Below are 20,871 nucleotides of genomic sequence, written 5' to 3'. Positions count from 1 at the left end.
TGTATAAGCCACGCGCTAGTGTCAAAAGGAAACGGCTTGTTTCCAGACGCAGGGGTCCCCCAACCCCCTATAAAAAAAGGAGGACCTCTTCAAAACGTCCTCAGAAAAGAAGAGCTCCAAGACGGAAGAGAGCTGCGAAGAAACAAACCGGCTCTAAAGTAAATATTTTTTAAAGACTTGTAAACACAGCCATGGCCTTCGTACATTGTGGATCTGGAGAGTGCGCCAAATCAGAGTTAGACTTGTTTAGTCTAAAACCTACGCAGACAAGCATCGAAAACAGCTTCTTCATGGAGGTGTCACCTTTAGCAGCATTGACACCTCTGGCACCTATAGAGTTTTATGTGTCAGGGGCCACGGATATGTATTTGGATCTCAACAACACTCTGCTGCATCTTATGTGTAAAATCGTAAAAGCGGATGGGTCCGACATTGCCGACGACGCTAAAGTGGCACCGATCGCTTACCCTCTAGCTACCATGTTTAATCAAGTGGACATCACCCTGGGCGACCGACTCATCACCCAGAACGATAACATGTACGCCTACAGAGCCTACATAGAAAGCATTCTAAATTACAGTAGCGAAGCCCTTGACACACAACTTTCAGCGGGTCTCTTTCACAGGGATACACACGGTCAGTTTGAAATCACAGCTCTGGATGGTGATAATAAGGGCTTTATAAAAAGAGCGGGGCATGCTGCAGCCAGCCGTACCTTTGACCTCCTGGGGCGCATACATTCGGACCTCTTCTTCCAAGATAAACTGCTCATCAACGGAATTGATCTTAAGATCAAGCTCAATCGCAACAAGGACTCATTCTGCCTCATCAACGGGGATGCTGAACAGTACAAGCTGAACATACTGTCTGCGAGTCTGTTTGTAAAGAGAGTGAAAGTGTCCCCGAGCGTCAGGTTAGCGCACGCCGAAGCTTTGCAAATATCCAACGCCAAGTACGCTGTGGAAAGAGTAGCTCTGAAGGTATTCAGCATCCCTGCAGGTACCCGCTTAACACAACAGCAGAATTTATTTCTGGGACAGCTACCAAAACTCATCATCATAGGGTTTGTGGACAATACAGCTTTTAGTGGCACCTATGGCTCAAACCCCTTCAATTTTAAACACTACAACATCAACTACGCAGCGCTGGTCCACGAGGGCAATGTGATTCCTGCAAAACCCTACACCCCCAGTTTTGAAGCAAGGCATTACATCAGGGAATATCAAGGACTGGTTTCGATAACAGGAAAGCATCAAAGGGACTGCGGTGTAGCCGTGTCAAGAGAAGGCTATGGCCGTGGATACACGCTGTTCGCATTCGACCTGACACCGGACATGGAAGATGGCGATCACTACAACCTGGTCAAAAATGGGAATCTAAAAGCTGAAATACGATTCGCAGCTCCACTACAGACTAATGTGAACATGGTCGTATTCTCTGTATTCGACAGCATCATTCAGATCAACCACGCAAGGCAGATTTTGTTTGACTATCTTTAAAAACATTGGTGAAATGGATACGGTGCAGATACGTGACTTCTTAAGCAGACATAAATACGCTAGGAAATACTTTTTGGGTGTTTTCCCTAGCGATGGGTTACCAGGCGAAATAGGGGCAGAAAGGCCCTGCACCCTAGTCTTTAACACAGACCCGCATGACCAGGCTGGGACACATTGGGCGGCCATGTTTATAGATGTTGATAAGGTTATAGTGTTTGACAGTACCGCAGAGTTCCCTGAGCACAGACTCTATACAACTCCTATATTCAAGTTTGTGAAAAAAGCTGCAGCTGTGGTGGAGTATAACAAACTAAGGGTGCAGGATTCCATGGCCATCACATGCGGGGAACATTGTATTTATTTTATCAGTAAAATGTCACAGGGTCTTTCGTTTAGAAATTTCTTAAATCTATATCCGGGGGATCTTGTTAACAATGACCGTATAGTTGCGAAATATGTAAAAGAAAACACCTGGGTGTCGGTCAGACCTGTGAAAACAGAATATGTACCTTGTCAAAACTGTAAGGGTTTATAACAGTTGTATGTCTAAAGTTGAACGTTTAAAATAAAAGACATTATATTTTTTTTTAAAAACATGCATTCAGACTCGTTATTTCAATATACATGCAACATGAAATGATTTTTTGAAAGACGACTGAGACGGTTTGTAAAGTTATAACAAGGTGTTTATTACAAATATTTAGTTGACAAAACTTTACTGCAGAAACCTAGGAATAAAAAATCACACACAATTAATCAAAAATCCAAGCGATGGGTGGCTGGGTCAATGTCTTTTTTTTTTTTCGAGATGTCGTCGGCTGGGTAGGGGTAGACCAAGTAGGAGATAGTCTAGGGCCTTCAGAACCTGTAGGCGATGGCAGTAGGGGACTCTTCAAATTGTCTAGCAGGCGCCGGTGTTCATTATTACCAACAAGCGTGGAGGGTATATTGAGTTCAGCAGCGGCCCTCAGAAACTGCTCCCAGCCTCTCGGTGCATTTTGAGGCGTTAGGATTTTGGGGTGGGTCAGACCTTTGACTAGATCGTACATATGCGACCCTGCAACAGGTTGGCCCTTGTAGAGAAACTCACCGCGTTCATTCCAAGAGGCTAGGTCTTTAGAAGCGGCTAGTTTACTCATCAGCATCTGCGCAGCACCTCTGTGCCTTTGACCTATATTTTTTAGGAGGTCTCCAGCAAAGGTATCTGAAGCTGTCGCCCCATCGGGAGGCGGTTGTAGGGGCTGAGGGTCGGGGGCCTGAGCAGCTGGTTGTTCAGAGTCTGGGGTATATAGAGTCAACTTGTTCTTCTCAGTATTCCACTGGGTGTAGTAATTTAAGAATTTTTTTAGAGTGCTGTTGTAAAGGTTAGCCTTGTCGTAGGGGTTTAGATCAGTCCTGCTCAAAATGTCCTTAATTTCAGTATCCAGGCGTAGAGTCTCATTTCTACGAATATCCCAGGCATTGTCCGTGGTGGACCCCAGCTGCTCCATTTGCTGCCTAGGAACCAGATACATTTTTGTGGCATGATCCATCACTGACCCGAGAGGAGGCTTGTAATTACAGGTATAGCTATGCCCAGCAAGTTACCTATAAAACCTCCAGACTGTTTCACCAGTTTCTTCTTTGTTATGAGTGAGCCCCTTTTATTACTGAGCTTCTTGATGAGCCCCTTCTTCTTCTTCAGAACCTGTAACTGACGCTTTGATATAGGGACGTTGCCTTTTAGGGTGTTTAGGGCTATTTCTGAAATGGCGGCCACTAAATCGTCAGAAGCGGTGCCCAGGATGGCCTTTCGGTGTTGGGGGCTGGCTGTAACAAGCATTTTCAGGAGAGCTAAATTGCGGCGTAGGTGTGTAGACATGGTCACCACTGAGCGTTATAAGGGCTGGCCTGTAAATGGTTCTAAAAGACTTCACCGCTGCTTTTTATAGGGCCTGGTCTTGGGCTTTGGTGTGTAAACTACAGGTAGCTCTGGGGGAAAAATATCGGCCCTTAGTCTATAGTCTTCTAGAGTTTCGTTTTTTAAGTCTACCAACAGGTACCCGTGGGGTTTTGATGTAGCGTCGTTAAAGGCCTCCATGAAGAAGTGTGTGTTTCCGGGGTACATCTGTTTAGCTATGACAGCTATTTGTTGTTTGTCCCGAGGGTTTTTAAATAAAACAAGGTATGAAGCGTTGAGAGCTATAGACCTACTGTTCTTGCCTTTGTAAAACAAGTTCTGCACAATGTAGCAGATGCTTAGATTGCGATGATGTGAATATTGAGTAAAAGCTCTCTCTAACTCTGGATGATCACCACCTTCACGCATCAGATCATCAACAATTATCATATTTACAAGGGTTGGTGGTAGTAGTTCATCATCGTTGAGGTTATTCGGTATACCCTCTATAAATTTGATATGTGGGAACCGACTGCCCAAGTCTGTATAAAGAGGCTGCCAGCATGAATAAAGCCACACAATGTTGTTAGGGGTTTGTGATAAAGCAGAGTTGGCATTTTCTAAGAGCTTTTTTATAAAGTAGCTTTTACCACAGTTTGAGGGTCCTGCTAGCACGCAGGAGAATGGATGCTGTAACCTGGTGTCCATGCTGTGGCGGCTGTCTCTCTAATGGGCCTAATAACCATAAGGCAGTGTTTTATAGTCGGTGGTCAGGACCCTTTTATCAAAAACAACTCGCAATGTTTTATGTAGAGGCTCGGTTGTGATTTCCCACTTCTTTTTGGATCTGACTATGCAGGGTTGGTTCACGACTATGGTTTTAGCATTCTCAGAATCGTCTGCTGTAACGTATTCGTGCACCAGATTCTTCAAGCTATCAAAATTGATTTTTAGGGTGTTGCTGACATTTAATGTTATCCCTTTGACCTTCATACACACCTTGTTCTTGTTGGTACGGTAGCTGTATGTTTTAGGCCCTGAGGAAGTATATTCTTTTATATACTCGTCCTTATCTAGCTCACTGGTTAGGTTACCCAGATAATCTCCTAGAGGAGGGTCTTCATCCCCCGGCTTGCTCAGAAAAATCACAGAATCTGTATCGTGATACAAGCAGCGATCCTGGAGCTTATCCATAACCCCGTAAAGCTCTAGACGAGCGTGGGCTGTCGTGAAGCAGGCTATGAAAATGTTTATGTTGTTACTCGATGTGGGGTACTCTTGGGCATATTTCCAACACAAAGCCGCGGTATCGTCATCGATAAACTCGCAGCTGGACACCTCGTAGCATGGGGCAAACAGGTACTTGAACAGTTCATCAGGATCTGATATTAAGGTAGTATTTGAAAGGTTTGTGCGCTGTGCAAATTTTCCCCATAAGGAGTTGAGACAGAGTTTGGCTAACTGTCGGCGTGCAGGATTGACCTCTATCAGATGGGATCGTAAACGGATACCCTCGTGAGCATAGTAGTCATCGATGTATTTCTGTTTTGCATCCTGACTAGTACACCATTCAGGATACCCTGAGGCCTCCTGCTTGTCTCTGAGAAACAAATTAATGTAGGGGGCAAAGAGTTGTGTTGTAGTGCTCTTAAAATGCCACACTTCGTGTACTCTACCTAGCCTGTACCCCTTCTCTAAGGCAGCTTGTACCTCGATGCTACACCAGGTCCCTGTGAGCATCCTTTGTTCCTCGGTGTGTGTGCAGCCGTCAACCTCTTTAAGCATCGCACAGGTTCGGCAGAGGGGGAACATTAGCTTGCCATCGACTCTGCATGGTAACACCGGGAAGTAAAGCTGCTTAGGAGGATATATTTCACATTTGATAAGCCCAAAGTATTCGTCTAGGGGCTTAAAATCTCTATAGATGATGGTGGGATGACCCACCGGGTACAACTTCATCTTGTTCACAAAAGGGTACAGACTGGTGAAATCATAGTAGTGTATTTTCTCACCCTCACCAACGGCCTTGTACAGTTGTATGGCATTTGTACGCCCCCCAAATAAGGCATCTCGGGGTTCCAAAGGTGTGGGTAAATCATGAGTCTTAAGAAAAGAGCAGAGGTCTGTGTCGGTTTTTAACATGTCTAACCACTCGTGCTCCCAAAGAACTCTCATAGCAAAGCCACTGTTTTCAACATACTGGGCCTTTGTCAGAGTACGTCTGTATAAGTGTTCAAATTTGGCACCCAGCATTTTGTTATATTCGTGGGGCTTGTAACACTTGGGGCAGCCGTGGTAAAAACAGCCGTTGAATTCAAAGGCTGTCGGCACACCCTTAATTACAGAGTACCCGTCCAGGTAATAGGGGCCCAGGCGGAATTCACCAGCCTGTAATGCATGTTGAATCTGGATGTCTTCCTTCTCAGAGACGTACATGAGCCACTGGATAGAGGGGGTTGAATAACGTTTCTGTTTACCGTTATAGAGGTCTGGCGGTACTAGAGCGATAGTTTCTGGCCTCAAAAACATGTGTTTGTAGATGGACATACACATGGATGCCAGAGTGACGTTTTGAAATGGGTCTATGTATTCGACCGCATGCTGTATTTCAGGGGTTTTGGATGTCGAGGCCTTGACTTTCTTAGCCAATGTCTTAGGTTTCAAGGCCTTGACTTCTTTAGTCATAGACACCACAACATCTCTGAAAAGGTTACAAGCTTGCCGGAGGATCATTACATCAGCCTGACAATAAGCTTTCAACTCTGTTTGAAAGTGAAACTCCTTTTCACGGTTTTCAGAGTACCACTCTAGAAAGCTCACTTTCTCATCAGGCATCATGTATTCAACCCCGTAGCTGTCAGGAGGCGGCATGGGTCCCACATAATTCTGGTTAGCCCAGGTGTTGAAAAAGTGTGGAAAATACCCTTTACAACCTGGGAACCCAAAGGCCTTTGGCAGCTTGCTCAATTTCATGGGTAGGAAATTCAGGGTGTCTATGAAGCGTATTTTTAAAGGACATACAGTCATCAGCATCAGTTTAGACCCCTGGGTTATGAGTTCCACCTGTATCTTTTCACGAATCATGTCTCGTAGAATAAAGAAGGAGTCATAGGCTTTCGAGTTGTGGGCTAGCATGGTATATCCTTGGAATTTGGCCTGAATGAAAGTGCTCAGGAAATCACCAACGCACGTTCGTCCCTCAAACTCCCAACTGTCGTCGGAAGTTAGATGGTGCGCGTAAATGTAGTTAGGCTGGTGTACCCCCGTCTCTTGTGTGCACTCTATATCAAACACTATATAGTCTTCGGTCTTGGTCTGAGATGGACCTTTAACCATATAACACTGATGGTTGGTACCGGCTTTGTAAGATACATGGCAACGGGGACATATCATACCTTTGCACTTGTGATTCACTGCCACATACCGCCCACACTCGCTACAGTCCTTTTTAGGGACGCAGCTGTAAGATTGCTCGTGTATGCTCAAACAGTTTTGCGAGCGACAAAACAACCTACAGATGCCGCACCTCACCTTTAGGGTAGCGTCTTCTATGCAGCCGTCCCTCTGACACATCTTACAACACATTTCACACTGGTGGTATGTTTTATTGTTGTATATATGATCGCAGTGGGCGCACACATATTTGGCCCCCAGAAAACCTTTAAGGTTCAAGATACCGTAAAAATGATTTTCCATGTGGAGGACATATACGGTCTTGTTTCTCACAGGTTCCCCGGTTGTAAAGTACTTCCAGGAACCGCTGTGATAGAGAACTTTCACCGTCACGGCGAAATAGTTCTCAAAAAGACCTATATCACCAAAGCCGACCATTCGGTCAGGAGGTATTTCAAGAACCTCATGGGCTTCAGCAGCTCTAGACATGATGACAGCGTCAGGGGTCTTGCGAGTCATCAACAGACCCACGATGCTGGCCGCCAGACATGTATTGGCAGTGGCGTTGCTAAAGTTGAGCAGCCACCTCTGTTTCTTGCCAATTATTTTACTGTATAGTACGCTCTTTAAGGGTCTGGAAACACCCCCCTCACGCCCCCGTACAATGAGGGCTATGACTCTAAACGTGCCATAGGCGACTAGTTCAGCCTTACTCTGTAAAAGCCTTGAGAGGTTTTCTAAAAATTGCACAGCATCAAAAACATCTCGGGTCTTCCGCCTGGTGAACAACGGTGTGTCAAAACCCTGCCCCTGGAAGCGGAGTTGGAAAAAGTCATTAGGCCCCACATCGTGTAACAACCTTTCTATGAGCTCCTGCACAGCCTGATGTATAGCCAGAACACCATGAGTGGTTGATGTTATTTGATGTAGGTTAACAAATCTAAACTCCTCATAGTGTTCTACGGCCCTAAACCTCTCTACATTGCGAGTGTAACTCCTAACACTCTCTAAAAACAAGGGCTCTGGGCCCTCATCAGTAGGAGTGTGATTTGTGGAGGTGTTCTCTGATGTGTCACTTTGGGAGGTCAGGGTGGTCCCTGTCTCAGAGGTCCTTGTAAACCTGCGGGTAGCGCATATTCTAGCCTTCTTGAGCTTATTTATTAAAAGCCGGCGTTGCTTTGTACTATTAAGCCACTTTTGTTTTTTTTTACGGGCCCAGGTTTTTCTAGATACCAAGCCCCAGCCTATCTGAACAGGTAGGTCGCTGTCGTTGGATGTCTTGTTCATGGAGGCCCCCGCTACAGTTCCACCCCTGGGTCCTTCTGAATGTTGCGTTGTTTGGAGTTTTGCCATCCCCCCTACCCCCTTTAAATGGCCGACCCTGGGTATGTTAGACCCTGCCCCTATGTATTGTCGGTGGTGAAGTGCTGGCTTATATGCTTCAGGCGTTGATCTTGAAGCTGTGGTACCGTGGTTGAAAGGGTCTAGGGAAACAGGGGTGTCTTGTTTGAAGGGTTCTATGGAAACATTGGGGTCTTGTTTGAAGGTTTGTGGGGTACCAACTGGGCGTTGCTTGAGCAGTTTTAAAAAGCGTCCAGACTTTGTCACTAACCTCTGGACCGTACGGCTATATTTTGAGGGTCTCTTATGAGCACCAGTGGTTGTGGGGGTCTTTAGGGGTTGGTGCTTACATAGTCATGAATGTGTACCTTGTATGTCGGCCACAGCCGCCTGACACATCTGTATGATGTCTTTTTTACAAACCCCAACCCTGGCCACGACCAGATGTTGGGCCTCCCTCTTGTTGATGAGATTGGAATACCCCATATCCATTCTTATGAGTGCACGGTTCGCCTGCCGTTTTAATTTTCGAACCGCCATCTGTATCTCTCTTACGTGTGTCTTCAATACATCTTCTGTGTTTACAGACCCATCTTGTTCCTGCTTAGGGGGGCACACCTTGCGAGGTCTTATAAATGGCGGCAACCCCCCAGTCCCATCTATACTGCAACCCTCAAAGGCGGGGTTGGACACGGGTCTGTACACGGGCATGTCCCATGGGATGGACACGGACCTGTACACGCGGCTGGCAGAGGTGCTGGCCTCGGGTTTGGACACGGTACTGTACACAGGATTGGCAGAGGTGCTGGCCACGGGGCTGGACACGGGACTGTACACAGGGTTGGCAGAGGTGCTGGCCACGGGACTGGACACGGGACTGTACACGGGCTTGGCAGCTGGGCTGGACACAGGACTGTACACGGGGTTGGTAGAGGGGCTGGACACGGGGGTGTACATGTGGATGGCCGTGGGGCTGGTAGGGTCGTATGCTCCTGGCGGGGTACTCGGGGACAAAGGGTATGAGGATTGTGAGGAGGTGTCGTTGTAATCCTGGGGCCTAGTTGAAATGTCGGTGGTAGGGTGTGGTGCCTGGTTACCTGTGTTCTGTAAACCCTCTGTGCTCAAAGACCCCTGGTACACCGCTTCTGGGGTTCTACCTATGTTGTCTACCAACCCCCTCAATGCCTCAAGAGAGTTGCTAATCGTGGTAGAAGGACCTTCTAGGGGTTGCGCAGTATCACCTGTTGAGACCCTAGGCTGTGCCTGAACACTTACAACCGGTTTTGGGGGCTGTTCAGGGGCGTGCACCTCTACATGTACAGTTATTCTATTTGGCACTGTCTGGGGTTTCAGGACGCTTGGTGGATCCGCCGTTGCCTTAGGGCTGCTGAGGGACTCTGCTAACTGTAGCTTAGGGACCCCCGGTTTCAGCTTCAGATGTTTCCTTGAGAGGCGCGATGTTTTAGGGGGTTGTGGTGGCGACGCCTCTTCTACACCCACAGGTGCAGCTAACACCTCCTTGGGGCTCAAGGTTGTATAGGTCTCATTCAAGGGCTTAGCATCCTTTTTTATAGATAAATCTAAGGGGCTAGCTTGGGGCTCAGGGGTGCTAGGGCTTTTCTTCTCAGGACTTAAGAGCTTTGCCTGACCCTCTTGGAGCACCTCCGGTGTCTTCTTCTTCATGTTTAACTGTTCTGTTTGGGGATCTGTGAATACCTTACAGGCCTTCACACGTTTTAAAGGGTTGGGGAGGTTCTCTGAGTCCCTATGTTTCTTCTTAAGGGAGGCCTGGTTTGTAGGCAGGCCGCCAGTGTTGACCCCACCCCTGTGCAGAATAGATTGCTGTAGCTGGTTGTTCAGCGTGTTGCTTGGTGTGTAGTAGGTAGAGAGTTTTTCCTGGCGTACACGCCTACTCACGCCTTTCGCGCCGCTTCCGTTGTTCTGGACGGATGTTGTTATGTCCATTAAGGGCGCCACCGACCTCTCTTCAGCCGCATGTTTCTGAGCCGCTTCTAAAATATAAACAGAAAATATATATATATTAGAGAAAGCATAAAAAAAAAACAACACATACAAGCACCAGCGGACTACGTCCTACACAACCACCTTTTTTGATATAGGCTTTGCTACAAGCAGCTGTAGCCTTCTGCTTGAGAGTCTGTAACACCTCTAGTACTTCTCACGCCCTTTTGTAAAAAAAAACACACCTGAAAGAGGTCTTTTTGCAGCTCCTTTCTTTGACAGTGGTCCCACTTTAGAAGTTGAAGCTTTCCTCTTCAAAGGGATTTCTTTTGAAACTTGCGCCGCCTCTTGGACCTTGACGACGTCCTGGCATAACGTAGGGACATCTGTAAAGAAAAAATAATACCCAACATTAGACATCTTTTCTGATGATTACCTCTATACATCCTCAGGGTCAGGACTCTGGCCTACCCCACCAACTACCCAGCGTCTTAGACAGTTTAAATAACAGCTGTCTTTTTATTTACCTGTAGGAACTGAAGTGTTTTGCACAGTGTTCAGAGCGTCTTGAGCCTCGATGTACTCCATAAAATCGTCAAAAGCTTGTTGTAGGTCAGGGTCATAAGCTGTAAAAGCATACACACATGAGAGCCCATTAGAAAAAAGAGAACTTCTGAGAGACTGGTGTACAAAACTACGTAGAACTACATAGCTTTAAATATATATATATACCTGGCTGCGGGGCTGACAAGTGCCCAGCGTTGCTATTTATTACAGCTGGGGCCAGCGCAGGGGGCACATTGGTGACGGTTGCATTTGCAAGGTCTTGCACCTGTATTAAACATAAAAAAAAAAAAAAAAGCAGCGGTTTTAGTAAACGCCTTTCTTAAACAAAAGTATCACAACTTCAAACAATTCTTGTATACATTTAAAACCTGATAAGCGGGGTGCACCAACACACATTTTTAAAAAAGCTTTGCATGTGCTGCGCTAAAACATATGTTAAAAAACAACCTGCGCCATATCCTTTGCTTATGGGGTAAACCACTTTAGGTACACCTGGCCCTTCTGACATTTAACCACTACCCTATATACCGGTTACTCTTTTGTAACATGTACATGCCACTTTTCTCTTGTAACACATTGTTTAATAACTCTCACATTTTGAGTGCTTTAAATAGTTGCGCCATTGCCACAATTGACTACATAATGCTTATTCTTGTGCTTGAGTGTCTGCCTTATATCACAGTATTATAGCTCTAACTGTACTTTGTTTTCTCTTGTAACCTGCACACTTGTCACTTTATTTATTACTCATGTAACTGAACGTTTGCTTTTGTAACCGGCACACATGTCACTCCCCTTATGTTTTGCAACTGTGTCTTATGTAAAGCGCTCTGACACCTTCGGGTAAAGTCTGCGCTAACAAGCAGTATTTTTTCTGTTTGTATCTTTTATGTAACACCTGTAATCCTGAGTCCCTATGTTTTGCAAACCGGTTCTTGTGTAAAGCGCTCTGACAACTTGGGATAAAGTCTGCGCTACATTTTTTTCTACTTGTATCTTTTTTTTTTATGTAACTCATGCAATTCTTAGTGCTAATGTCTTACAGATGGGTCATATATAAAGCGCACTGCCAGCCTTCGTGTACAGTTCGCACTAGCTAATAAAACAAAAAAAAAACAAAAAAAAAAAAACACCTCGGAGCTGCAGTGCAGGGTCCGCCCCCCTCCAGTGATATCACCAACTCATCACTGGTGACATCAGTGGAGGGGCGGACCCTGCCCTGCAGCCTCGAGGTTTTATTCTGTATGTATCTTTTATGTAGCGCATGTAATCCTTAGTCCTTATGTTTTTGCCGCAGGTTCATCTTAAAGCGCTTTGACACATTCGGGGTAAAGTCCAGCGCTAGCTAATTCTCAATAAAAAACCACACCGGGGCTGCAGGGTTAGGGCCGCCCCTTCAGTGATGTCACCAACTCATCACTGTTGGGGGCGGTCCTTACACAGCAGCCCCGGAGAAGCTCACGCCGCCATGCTGCCTGCTGCTGGATCCACGTGGAGCCCGGGGCTGGTATATACCCCTCACAGCCCCCAAGGACACCGGAGCCCTACACCCCTCACCCTCGAGCAGCGCCAGCAGCAAGCGGGCTCGTGGGGGATTATTTTTTTAAAAGAACGGCCGCGGAGGCCCAGAGACACCGCGACCCCCACCCCCAGAGCAGCGCCCGAGGCAAGCGGGCTCTGGGGGCCTTTTATTTACACCAGGAACGGCCGCGGAGGCCCAGAGACACCGCGACCCCCACCCCCAGAGCAGCGCCAGCAGCAAGCGGGCTCGTGGGGGATTATTTTTTAAAAAGAACGGCCGCGGAGGCCCAGAGACACCGCGACCCCCACCCCCAGAGCAGCGCCCGAGGCAAGCGGGCTCTGGGGGCCTTTTATTTACACCAGGAACGGCCGCGGAGGCCCAGAGACACCGCGACCCCCACCCCCAGAGCAGCGCCAGCAGCAAGCGGGCTCGTGGGGGATTATTTTTTAAAAAGAACGGCCGCGGAGGCCCAGAGACACCGCGACCCCCACCCTCAGAGCAGCGCCCGAGGCAAGCGGGCTCTGGGGGCCTTTTATTTACACCAGGAACGGCCGCTGAGGCCCAGAGACACCGCGACCCCCACCCCCAGAGCAGCGCCCGAGGCAAGCGGGCTCTGGGGGCCTTTTATTTACACCAGGAACGGCCGCGGAGGCCCAGAGACACCGCGACCCCCACCCCCAGAGCAGCGCCCGTGGCAAGCGGGCTCTGGGGGCATATTTTTAAAAATAACGCTGCACTAGGGACCCAGAGACCCCCAGGACACCCCAAGGGACTATGGCGCCCCACCAGGAGCCCCCCTGGACAACTGGCCCCAGGGTTTATTTATTTTTTAAATACAAGGCCCTCAGGACCCCCCAAGGAGCAGCAAGGACCCCGGAGCCCTCCATGGACCCCTCCAACTCTCTACAGCGGTTTGGTGAGTGCAACCAGGCATTATTAATTTTTTTAATTATATGCCCTGTATATTATTTAAAGCCCCTATGGTACCGTTACAGTGTGGTTAAATGTTTCTATGAGCTGTAAAATACCCTGTTCCACTCTGCATGTACCCTCCTAAGGCCTACAACATTATGCCCCTTAAATACATAGCCTGCAGACTCTACCCTGCGTCACCACCCCATTAACACTAAATACCTACACACATAGCTTTTTAAACTCAACAAAACCTTTATTCATTTTAAATACCTTTACATTACAATTCAGGTCTTTTTAAACTCCATCCTTCAACAAAACCTTTATTCACATTAAACACAGCACATCGCCTTAAAGATTAACAGTTTACAATCCACACTACATAGTACTATTTTTTAAAAGTGCAACTTTTTTCCAAACTACATGTACACCCTAATACACCATTGCGCCATCCATTATTTACCTTCTCTACATGTTGACAGGCGGTGTCAATCTGGGAAAAGTTGCTCCGGTCCATTCTTGCCTTAAGTTCCTTGGGTTGGCTCCAAAACAATCCAGGCCAGTCACTCCCCAAGGTTTTGAAGGGCTTGATGGTGTAGAAATCCACAAAGGTTTTCTGACTGGGTTGTAGATGCAGGAGTCCTCCAGGTACAGCAGAACAATCCACGCCAGTCGCTCCTCAAAGGGGGTTTTTTGAATGGGTGTTTGGCAGTGTTCCATGAGGGGCCTTTTTATACCTGTCCTAGCATGCTAATTAGAAGCCCCCCACACCCCTTTATGACTTGAGGGGTGTTTAGAACAATGTCATGGTGGCCTTTGGATGGGAACCTTTTTTTTATATCCTTGTACAGTATAAACAGTACAACATTGTTTACTTTGACACCTGTTACTCAAACTCAAGGCCTATCCTGGGAAGAGTGGGGTTAGACAATGGGGGCCGGTGTAAAACTCTTCACCCCTACGTGACCCCTTCTCCTGGGAATTAGGGAGCCCGGGAACAGAATCTACCTTGGGACTCATATGTCAAATTTCCTGCCAGCCACGTCAAATTGGAACTAAACTGTCAAAATTGAGACCAGGAGTTTAAGACGTGAGGACCCTTTACAGCTTTGACACCTACATGACACATTCTTCTTCCCAGGCCCTGGGCTGGGGAACTCAGGCCTGCCCCAGCAGCTGTTCAAACAGCAGCAGGCTGCAAACCCCCAGTTTTAAAAGTGCCCAGACATTCCAGCCTGCAACCAGGCAGTTTTTCTATGCACTTTTAAACACATACACAATTACCACATGTTTTTGCTGCCCTAGCTGTTAAATTTAAGGCCAGAAGTTTAAGACCAGACTGTTTAAGGCCAGATCAAACCCTGGTCTTAAACAGTCCTGGTCTTAAACTGTCAAAATTGAGACCAGAAGTTTAAGACCAGACATGTCAAAAGCTGTCAAAATTGCGACCAGCCTTTTGCGACCAGACATGTCAAAATTGCGACCAGGATTTTTTGATGAGTGGTATCCCGGCTTACTACTACCGGTACCCACTGTGTTCAGGTTTCTCTCTTTCCTGCTACTCTCTATCGCCTCTTCTTATTTCGCTGTATTTTCGTTCTCTTCTCCACTTTTCCCGCTGACCTTCAGCCCACGGCGCTCCACTACCGGTCATTTCCTCGTCTCCTGCTGCGTACCTGAGAGAGGGCACGCGCCAGTTTTCCTCCGGCCCCTGCACACCGCGCCCAGCTGTGGTGCCCAATCTGCGCTGATGGAAGCCGGCCTCTCTTCGGTGGCGAGGGACAGCTGCAGGACTGGTTCGCAAATCAGCTAATTGCCAGCTCATTATTTATGCAAATGAGTTCAGGTAAACAGTACAAACCCCCTGGGGGAGAAGCGACAGCTGCATCTTTTTAGTCCACAGACTTCTGTCACTGTAACGCCACGAGCAGGGGGCAGTCTGATGAGGCCGCCTCTGACATTCTCACAACATTAAAAGCATGACATGGTGTCGCAGTGTAAATTAGAGAGCACGCTTATGAGGGGACCCTGACCACCTCTGCAGCCCTTCCAACCTGTAGTACTGTTATGATAGCGCAGAGCAAGCACGGCCTATGACAGGGTGCAGCAGTCTAACATGAACAGGCAGCTAGGCTACAGTAGCTTCAAACGAGAGACGAGAAAAGGCAATGCCGTGTAGCATTGTTTTCATTCTATTTGAAGCTATGCATAAACTAAGCCTCTAACACTGTATGATGATTTCACGTGAGAGTTCATGCTAGGCATATTCCTCTAATACCACGCAACAGTGTAATGTATGAGTACCCAGGAGGCCGGCCGGGCCGTATTACACTCTGTGACGGTTTAGGCGAGACACCTTACCAGGCAGAGCCATATCAGTGATCACACTGCGCCAGAAAAGAAAGCGCCAGGATCAGACAAGTCTATAAAATAATCTGGCAATGCCGGAAAGGGCTGGTCTGATATGTCAGTGCGTGAGCCGTTTTTAGGTTTTGCCTGCAAGTGCGCACGTAGTGCGCATGCGCTAGCAAAACCTCTTGAGTTCTATGTCGGGTGATGACCCGCCTCTGTCTATCATTGGCTAGCTCCATAAATGGAGGCTGGCCATTGGGAGACAGAGGCTGTCAATCACGCTTTCTCTTGAAAACGCGATTCGGGGGCGTTTCGCGGTGTTTTTTTAAGCCCCGCCCCTTTGTCCCGGGCCGCGCTGCGATTGGCTGCCGGCCCGGGACACCCCAGTGACGTCATTTCCCGGGCCGCGCTGTGATTGGCTGCCGGCCTGGGACACCCCCGTGACGTCAGTCAATCACAGCACGGCCCGGGACCTGACTTGTTTTCATTATTCAAGCGCGACAACGCTCCCTGCCATGTCATTAAAAATGCTAATTACTTGCCACATACAGAAGATAAACTGGCGGGGTGAAATCAGACTATGTAGGCTTCCTTTAGAAGAAATCCATAATAATGTAAATGTTTATAGCGCTTCCTATACATAGGCGAGGCATTGAAGGACTTTACGGCGTGCACCACGATACCCCAGAAGCTCTGAAATACTAGATCTGAAACCACTGCTACTTGTGCGATAAAGCAACTAAAAACGTTATAATACATATACCTAATTTCTTAGCTTGACGCGCACTATTTACAATAAAAGCGGAAAACCTGGAGACTTTGAAACAAAGTCACGCTGCACCAAAAGGCTATCCGTGTGCAGTCCACAGCGTTTCTAGTGAACTCGCTGCCAACAACTGTTCTTGAAGGCAGGTGCGTAGGGTCGTCCTGCTTTTAAAGGATCCGCGCACCAGTCTTGGCAAGCCGATTCTACTTTGAAAGCACCATTGCCCAGCAGTCGGACCTCTCCTGACTAGAGATATTCGTATTTTAAATAAACACTGAAAAAGCCTTTTCTCGTTTCCAAGTACGATTTAAACTGCAGCAGGGCAGAAACAAAAAACTCCTCCCCCTCAGGCAGGCCTGCTGTTCTCTCCCTCAGCCAGGACTCAGGCGGCGCCAGGGGAGCCCTGCTCGCGGTGCATGCTGGGAAGCTGGGAGCCCCGTTTTCCGGAGGTGATGCAGGTAAGAGGCTGCTGGGGGCCTCATTTAAAGGGGAACTAGGTTCTGTAGTTTTATTTTTTTTATTGTATGTAACGTTTTGAGTTTTCGCTTTTTGTTAAACAGCGATTGGGTTAGTTTCTTATAAAACATTGCTTGCCGTGTCTTAATCCATCGTGATACGTCGGCGTCCTGGTCGTAGGGGAGGCCGGGCCGCTTTAAGAAAGCCGTGGCAGCTCCGGCCTCTCATGGGTTAATTTTTTCAACCGACGACATATTTGTCCCCCTCCATCCTTTTTTAGCTGCTTAATGGGACTCGGCCCGTTTAAATGTCGCGTCTATGGGATATGTCTCTGCCGTCTCCCTCCCGCGCTGGTGGGTTCGGGGCCCTTGAGGGGATGCTGTTGGGGGTAGGGAAACCGGTGATTCTTTTGTTTACTTTTGTATTTTTCGCGAACTGGTGGATATATGTTCATGCCGATTAAAGGCCTTCACTGTATGCGTTGACTTCACATGCACTAGTCATTGTGTGCATGTGAAGCTCTGGTCTTCCAGTAGAGCTGTGCACTGGGCCGGTGGCGGTGCTCGCGCGTTAAAGGTGACGGCACATGTATTTTGAGTTCCACTGTATAAAGAGGTCCACTGAAAGCTTGCTGTCGTGCAAGAGAAATTCTCACTCACAGGGGTGCAAGTGAGCTTTAGTGTGCCCATACATCACTTGCATCTGTACAACTGAACCCCCCTCAAAGACCACTACTTTCTCTACCGTGAAACCTGCCAACCTTCTCAGACTGCAGAAGTGCAAGGGGTTATGCTCTGCATGTTCCATGCCAAAGGCTCTTGCGCTTATGTAGCTTTCGTTCTTCGCCGTCGTTTTTTTGTTTCCACTTTTACTTTTCTGTGCAAAATTAATTTTCCGCATGGAAGAACATCAGTAGTCGCAAACGACGCGTATGTGGGAAGAGCCATTGTGGCTTGGTGTATCACTCCCTGGGCCATGCGTTGATACTAATATGATTAAAATAACAGAATAGCTGTTGCTTTAATGTAAATCCGTTCTGGCATGGAGGACCTATGGCATTGTAGCAATTTACGCACATGGCTACACCAGCGCCTTTAAAGCTTGAGCATTTCGAGAAGATCCCATGGCTATCATATGTCAGGGAAACGTTTTCCAAGATAGGTTTGGGTCATATTTTCTCGAATGCTGAGTCCGTTGGTAGTGAGACAAAGCTATTAATTAAAGAGGCCTATCGCACCAGGTTAGGTGTGCTGAGAAATAGCGAGAGCGCGGTTTACCACAGGGGAAGGTTGCAGCATCAACCTTACCTTTCATATATAGGGCATACACAATGGCGCTTTTATTTGTCTAGGTTCCGTCTTAACACACTGCATTTTTTATTTGCTTTCCCAAAGCAAGTGGGTTGGTGTGAGAGTTTACCCCTTTGTGCCTGTAATAACAAAGTTTCTCAAAATATTGTTCATCTTGTACTTTTTTGTTCTTTGTACAAAGATCCAAGAAACCGATTTATCAGGCCGGTTTTGTTATCCTTTGGATCTCGTTACTATAAAGAGGGATATGAACATTTACTCTCATTATCAACCCCAGCAATATGCAATGCTGTGCTTAGTTTAATTAGAGGGGCCCTCATTATTAGAAATCGATATTGATTATCATCATGGAATATTTGTTGATTTATAACTATGAGAACACTGTACAGGTTGGTATCAATATCAATTGCATTTGTACTGATTAAAATTCTTTCTTTTAATATATGTGATCTTTTTAAATGTATCTGTAAATCATTTAGTGGTAATATAATAACGCCTAAGGATGTAAACATAATGGTATGGTCCTTTTAAATTGTGTAATATGCTATGTTTATACTTTTATCATTCTGTTTTTACGAATCGAAATAAAGTTATTATGACTGACAGACTGACTGTATTCTGAGAAGTTGGAAGAAGGCTGTTACAGAGATCAGGCACAGACCAGGGGCCGTTCCTTGTAGCTTAATAAAGAAGACTATTTCTTATACCACTGCGGCCTCTATACTTAAAAGTTGCGACACAGGATGGGATCCTTTATCAGGAAGGGGCAGGATGCTATGTGGTAAAGAATGTTTTTTTAACATCGAGTCAGTGATACGATTACTTTGTGTGGTGAGTTTTAACAGAATCTCAACTGAATTACTCACTCTGGTTATTGTGGAGTGGTGTTTTAAGGATTTATTCGTGGATCTGTGGAGGATACAGAGCTTGCTATCCAGTTTTCCCCATTCTTTGTGGGTGCTTCCTGGGTGAGGTGATAACCCAGTACTATGTCAGGGGAGCTTGTACAAGGGGTATACAACGTTTACAACGCAACTTTTACAACTCACTACCATTACAACAAAACTTTTACAACGCAACATCCATTACAACGCATACATTTACAACGCAGTCATTACAATGCATCACACTACAACGCACACCACTACAACGCATACCATTACAACGCAGTCATTACAACGCATACCATTACAATGCAAAACTTACCATCCAACACTTACCCTACTGTTGCACCCCCTGGAGTTAGAATAGTAATTTTAACCCCTACACTATCCAAACCTTTCCCTACTGTTGCACCCCCTGGAGTTAGAATAGTAATTTTAACCCCTACACTATCCAACATTTACCTTATATGCAATGTAATGTAATGCATTGTAATGGTATGCGTTGTAAATGTAGTATGCGTTGTAGTGGAATGCGTTGTAAAGGTATTTTTTAAGAATTCGTTGTAATGGTATGCGTTGTAATGGTGTGCATTGTAATGGATGTTGCGGTGTAAAAAATGCGTTGTAAAGGTATACGTTGTAAAAGTGTGCGTTGTAACGTCATACATCTGTACAAGGGGCAGCTGGGACCACAGATTGCAGACAAATTACATTGTTTAGTGCTGACGCTCGACCCTGACTACGAGTTGCTGAGGTGGAGGTGTGGCACAAGAGAAAGCTACGGAGGCTAAGTTGAAGTGTGGTGGGGTCTTCCGACAATCATGCTGCTCGTATTGGTCACTCCATTTTGAACCAGGGAAATTCCAGAGTACATGGTTGCATCTCATTGCGGCAAGTGGTGAGAGCTGCGAATAGTGACAGCCGCTTCAACCATAGATACGCTATGTGAATTCCTTACTCGGTGATGGGCACACCACCTATCTTTGTTTCCTACACTACAAAGGTATACCATCTCTTAAAGGTACTTCGTGGCAAAGGTTAAAGTATATATTTTGGTTCTGCTGCATTGGCGATAGACACGCCTGGTGTACATTGTGTTTGTTGTTTTGTTTTGCTTATGTGCATCTAGGATTCTGTAAGCTCATCATCAGCGACTAGCCAATTTGATTAGCTTGTTAGTCCGGGATGTGTTCATAGTTACACTGGATTACTTGGCATATTTCATTGTGAAAGTTAACATCAGCTGAGGCCTTAAAGGTTCTCTATTTTAACAAAAACAGGAGTGACCCATATGTCCCTGTGAACTGAGTATAGCTGATCAGCCAACATACATTTGTTCACAAGGAACTCATTTCAATCAGAAAAAATGAAATTTACGCAAGGAGTATTAGTTACTAGCATCTAGATTACAGTTATAGTTAGAGCGGAGAATTATACATTCTAACACTGTTATTTCATAGGTTATGATAGGGAATCAATCAAAGTTTGAAAATGAAGCCCACAACAGAAATTCTGTCGTGCCCACTTCAGCCGAACATGGGCGTAACTTTTATTTTGCAAAAGACAATCATTAGATGTTGGACTTGGCCCTTTTTGGCTAAAGTTCCCTTAACTTTTTGCTTTCCCCCTAGATCTTTTTTCTGAGATGGTGTTGCCAACTTAGATGCTTTGGGCACTTTGCCACTTCTGATCATTGTCAAAGTGCAAGTGCTCCCTGTTTAAAGTGTAATGGTAATTGGTTTTCCATAATTGGTATTTTTGCCTATCTAGTAAAGTCCCTAGTAAAGTGCACTATGTGTGCCAGGGCTGGTAATGCAAATGCTACTAGTTGGCCTGCAGCACTAATTGTGCCACCCACACAAGTAGCCTTAAAGCGAGAACTCAGGCCTGCCACTGCAGTGCCTGCGTGCAGTTTGTTAACTTTCGAAAATTGAAGTGCTCCAATTTCCCTCAGTTTCTCCCTGCCCCTGGTGGTGTTGGGAGAAACAAGGTGCAGGAAGAAACTGCGGGAAATTGGAGCACTTCAAT

At 46.4% G+C, this 20,871-nt stretch overlaps 1 protein-coding gene across 1 annotated transcript; it reads right to left on the bottom strand.

Annotated features, from left to right (window-relative positions):
• Nucleotides 1-2,012: 2,012 nt before the first annotated feature.
• LOC144823503 (uncharacterized) lies at nucleotides 2,013-8,725 on the bottom strand. Its single transcript, XM_078682076.1, has 2 exons — nucleotides 5,974-8,725; nucleotides 2,013-2,018 (listed from the first exon to the last, which is right to left on the bottom strand). Exons 1-2 carry the CDS (start codon nucleotides 8,122-8,124, stop codon nucleotides 2,013-2,015), a joined length of 2,157 nt encoding a protein of 718 aa, XP_078538202.1. The 5' UTR covers nucleotides 8,125-8,725.
• Nucleotides 8,726-20,871: the final 12,146 nt, after the last annotated feature.

The sequence above is a fragment of the Lissotriton helveticus genome, chromosome 3_1 (assembly GCF_964261635.1).
Source record: "Lissotriton helveticus chromosome 3_1, aLisHel1.1, whole genome shotgun sequence".
NCBI classification, from domain to species: Eukaryota; Metazoa; Chordata; class Amphibia; order Caudata; family Salamandridae; genus Lissotriton; species Lissotriton helveticus.
The sequence above is the reverse complement of the archived record's forward strand: the minus strand, read 5'-3'. Positions and strand labels throughout refer to the sequence as shown.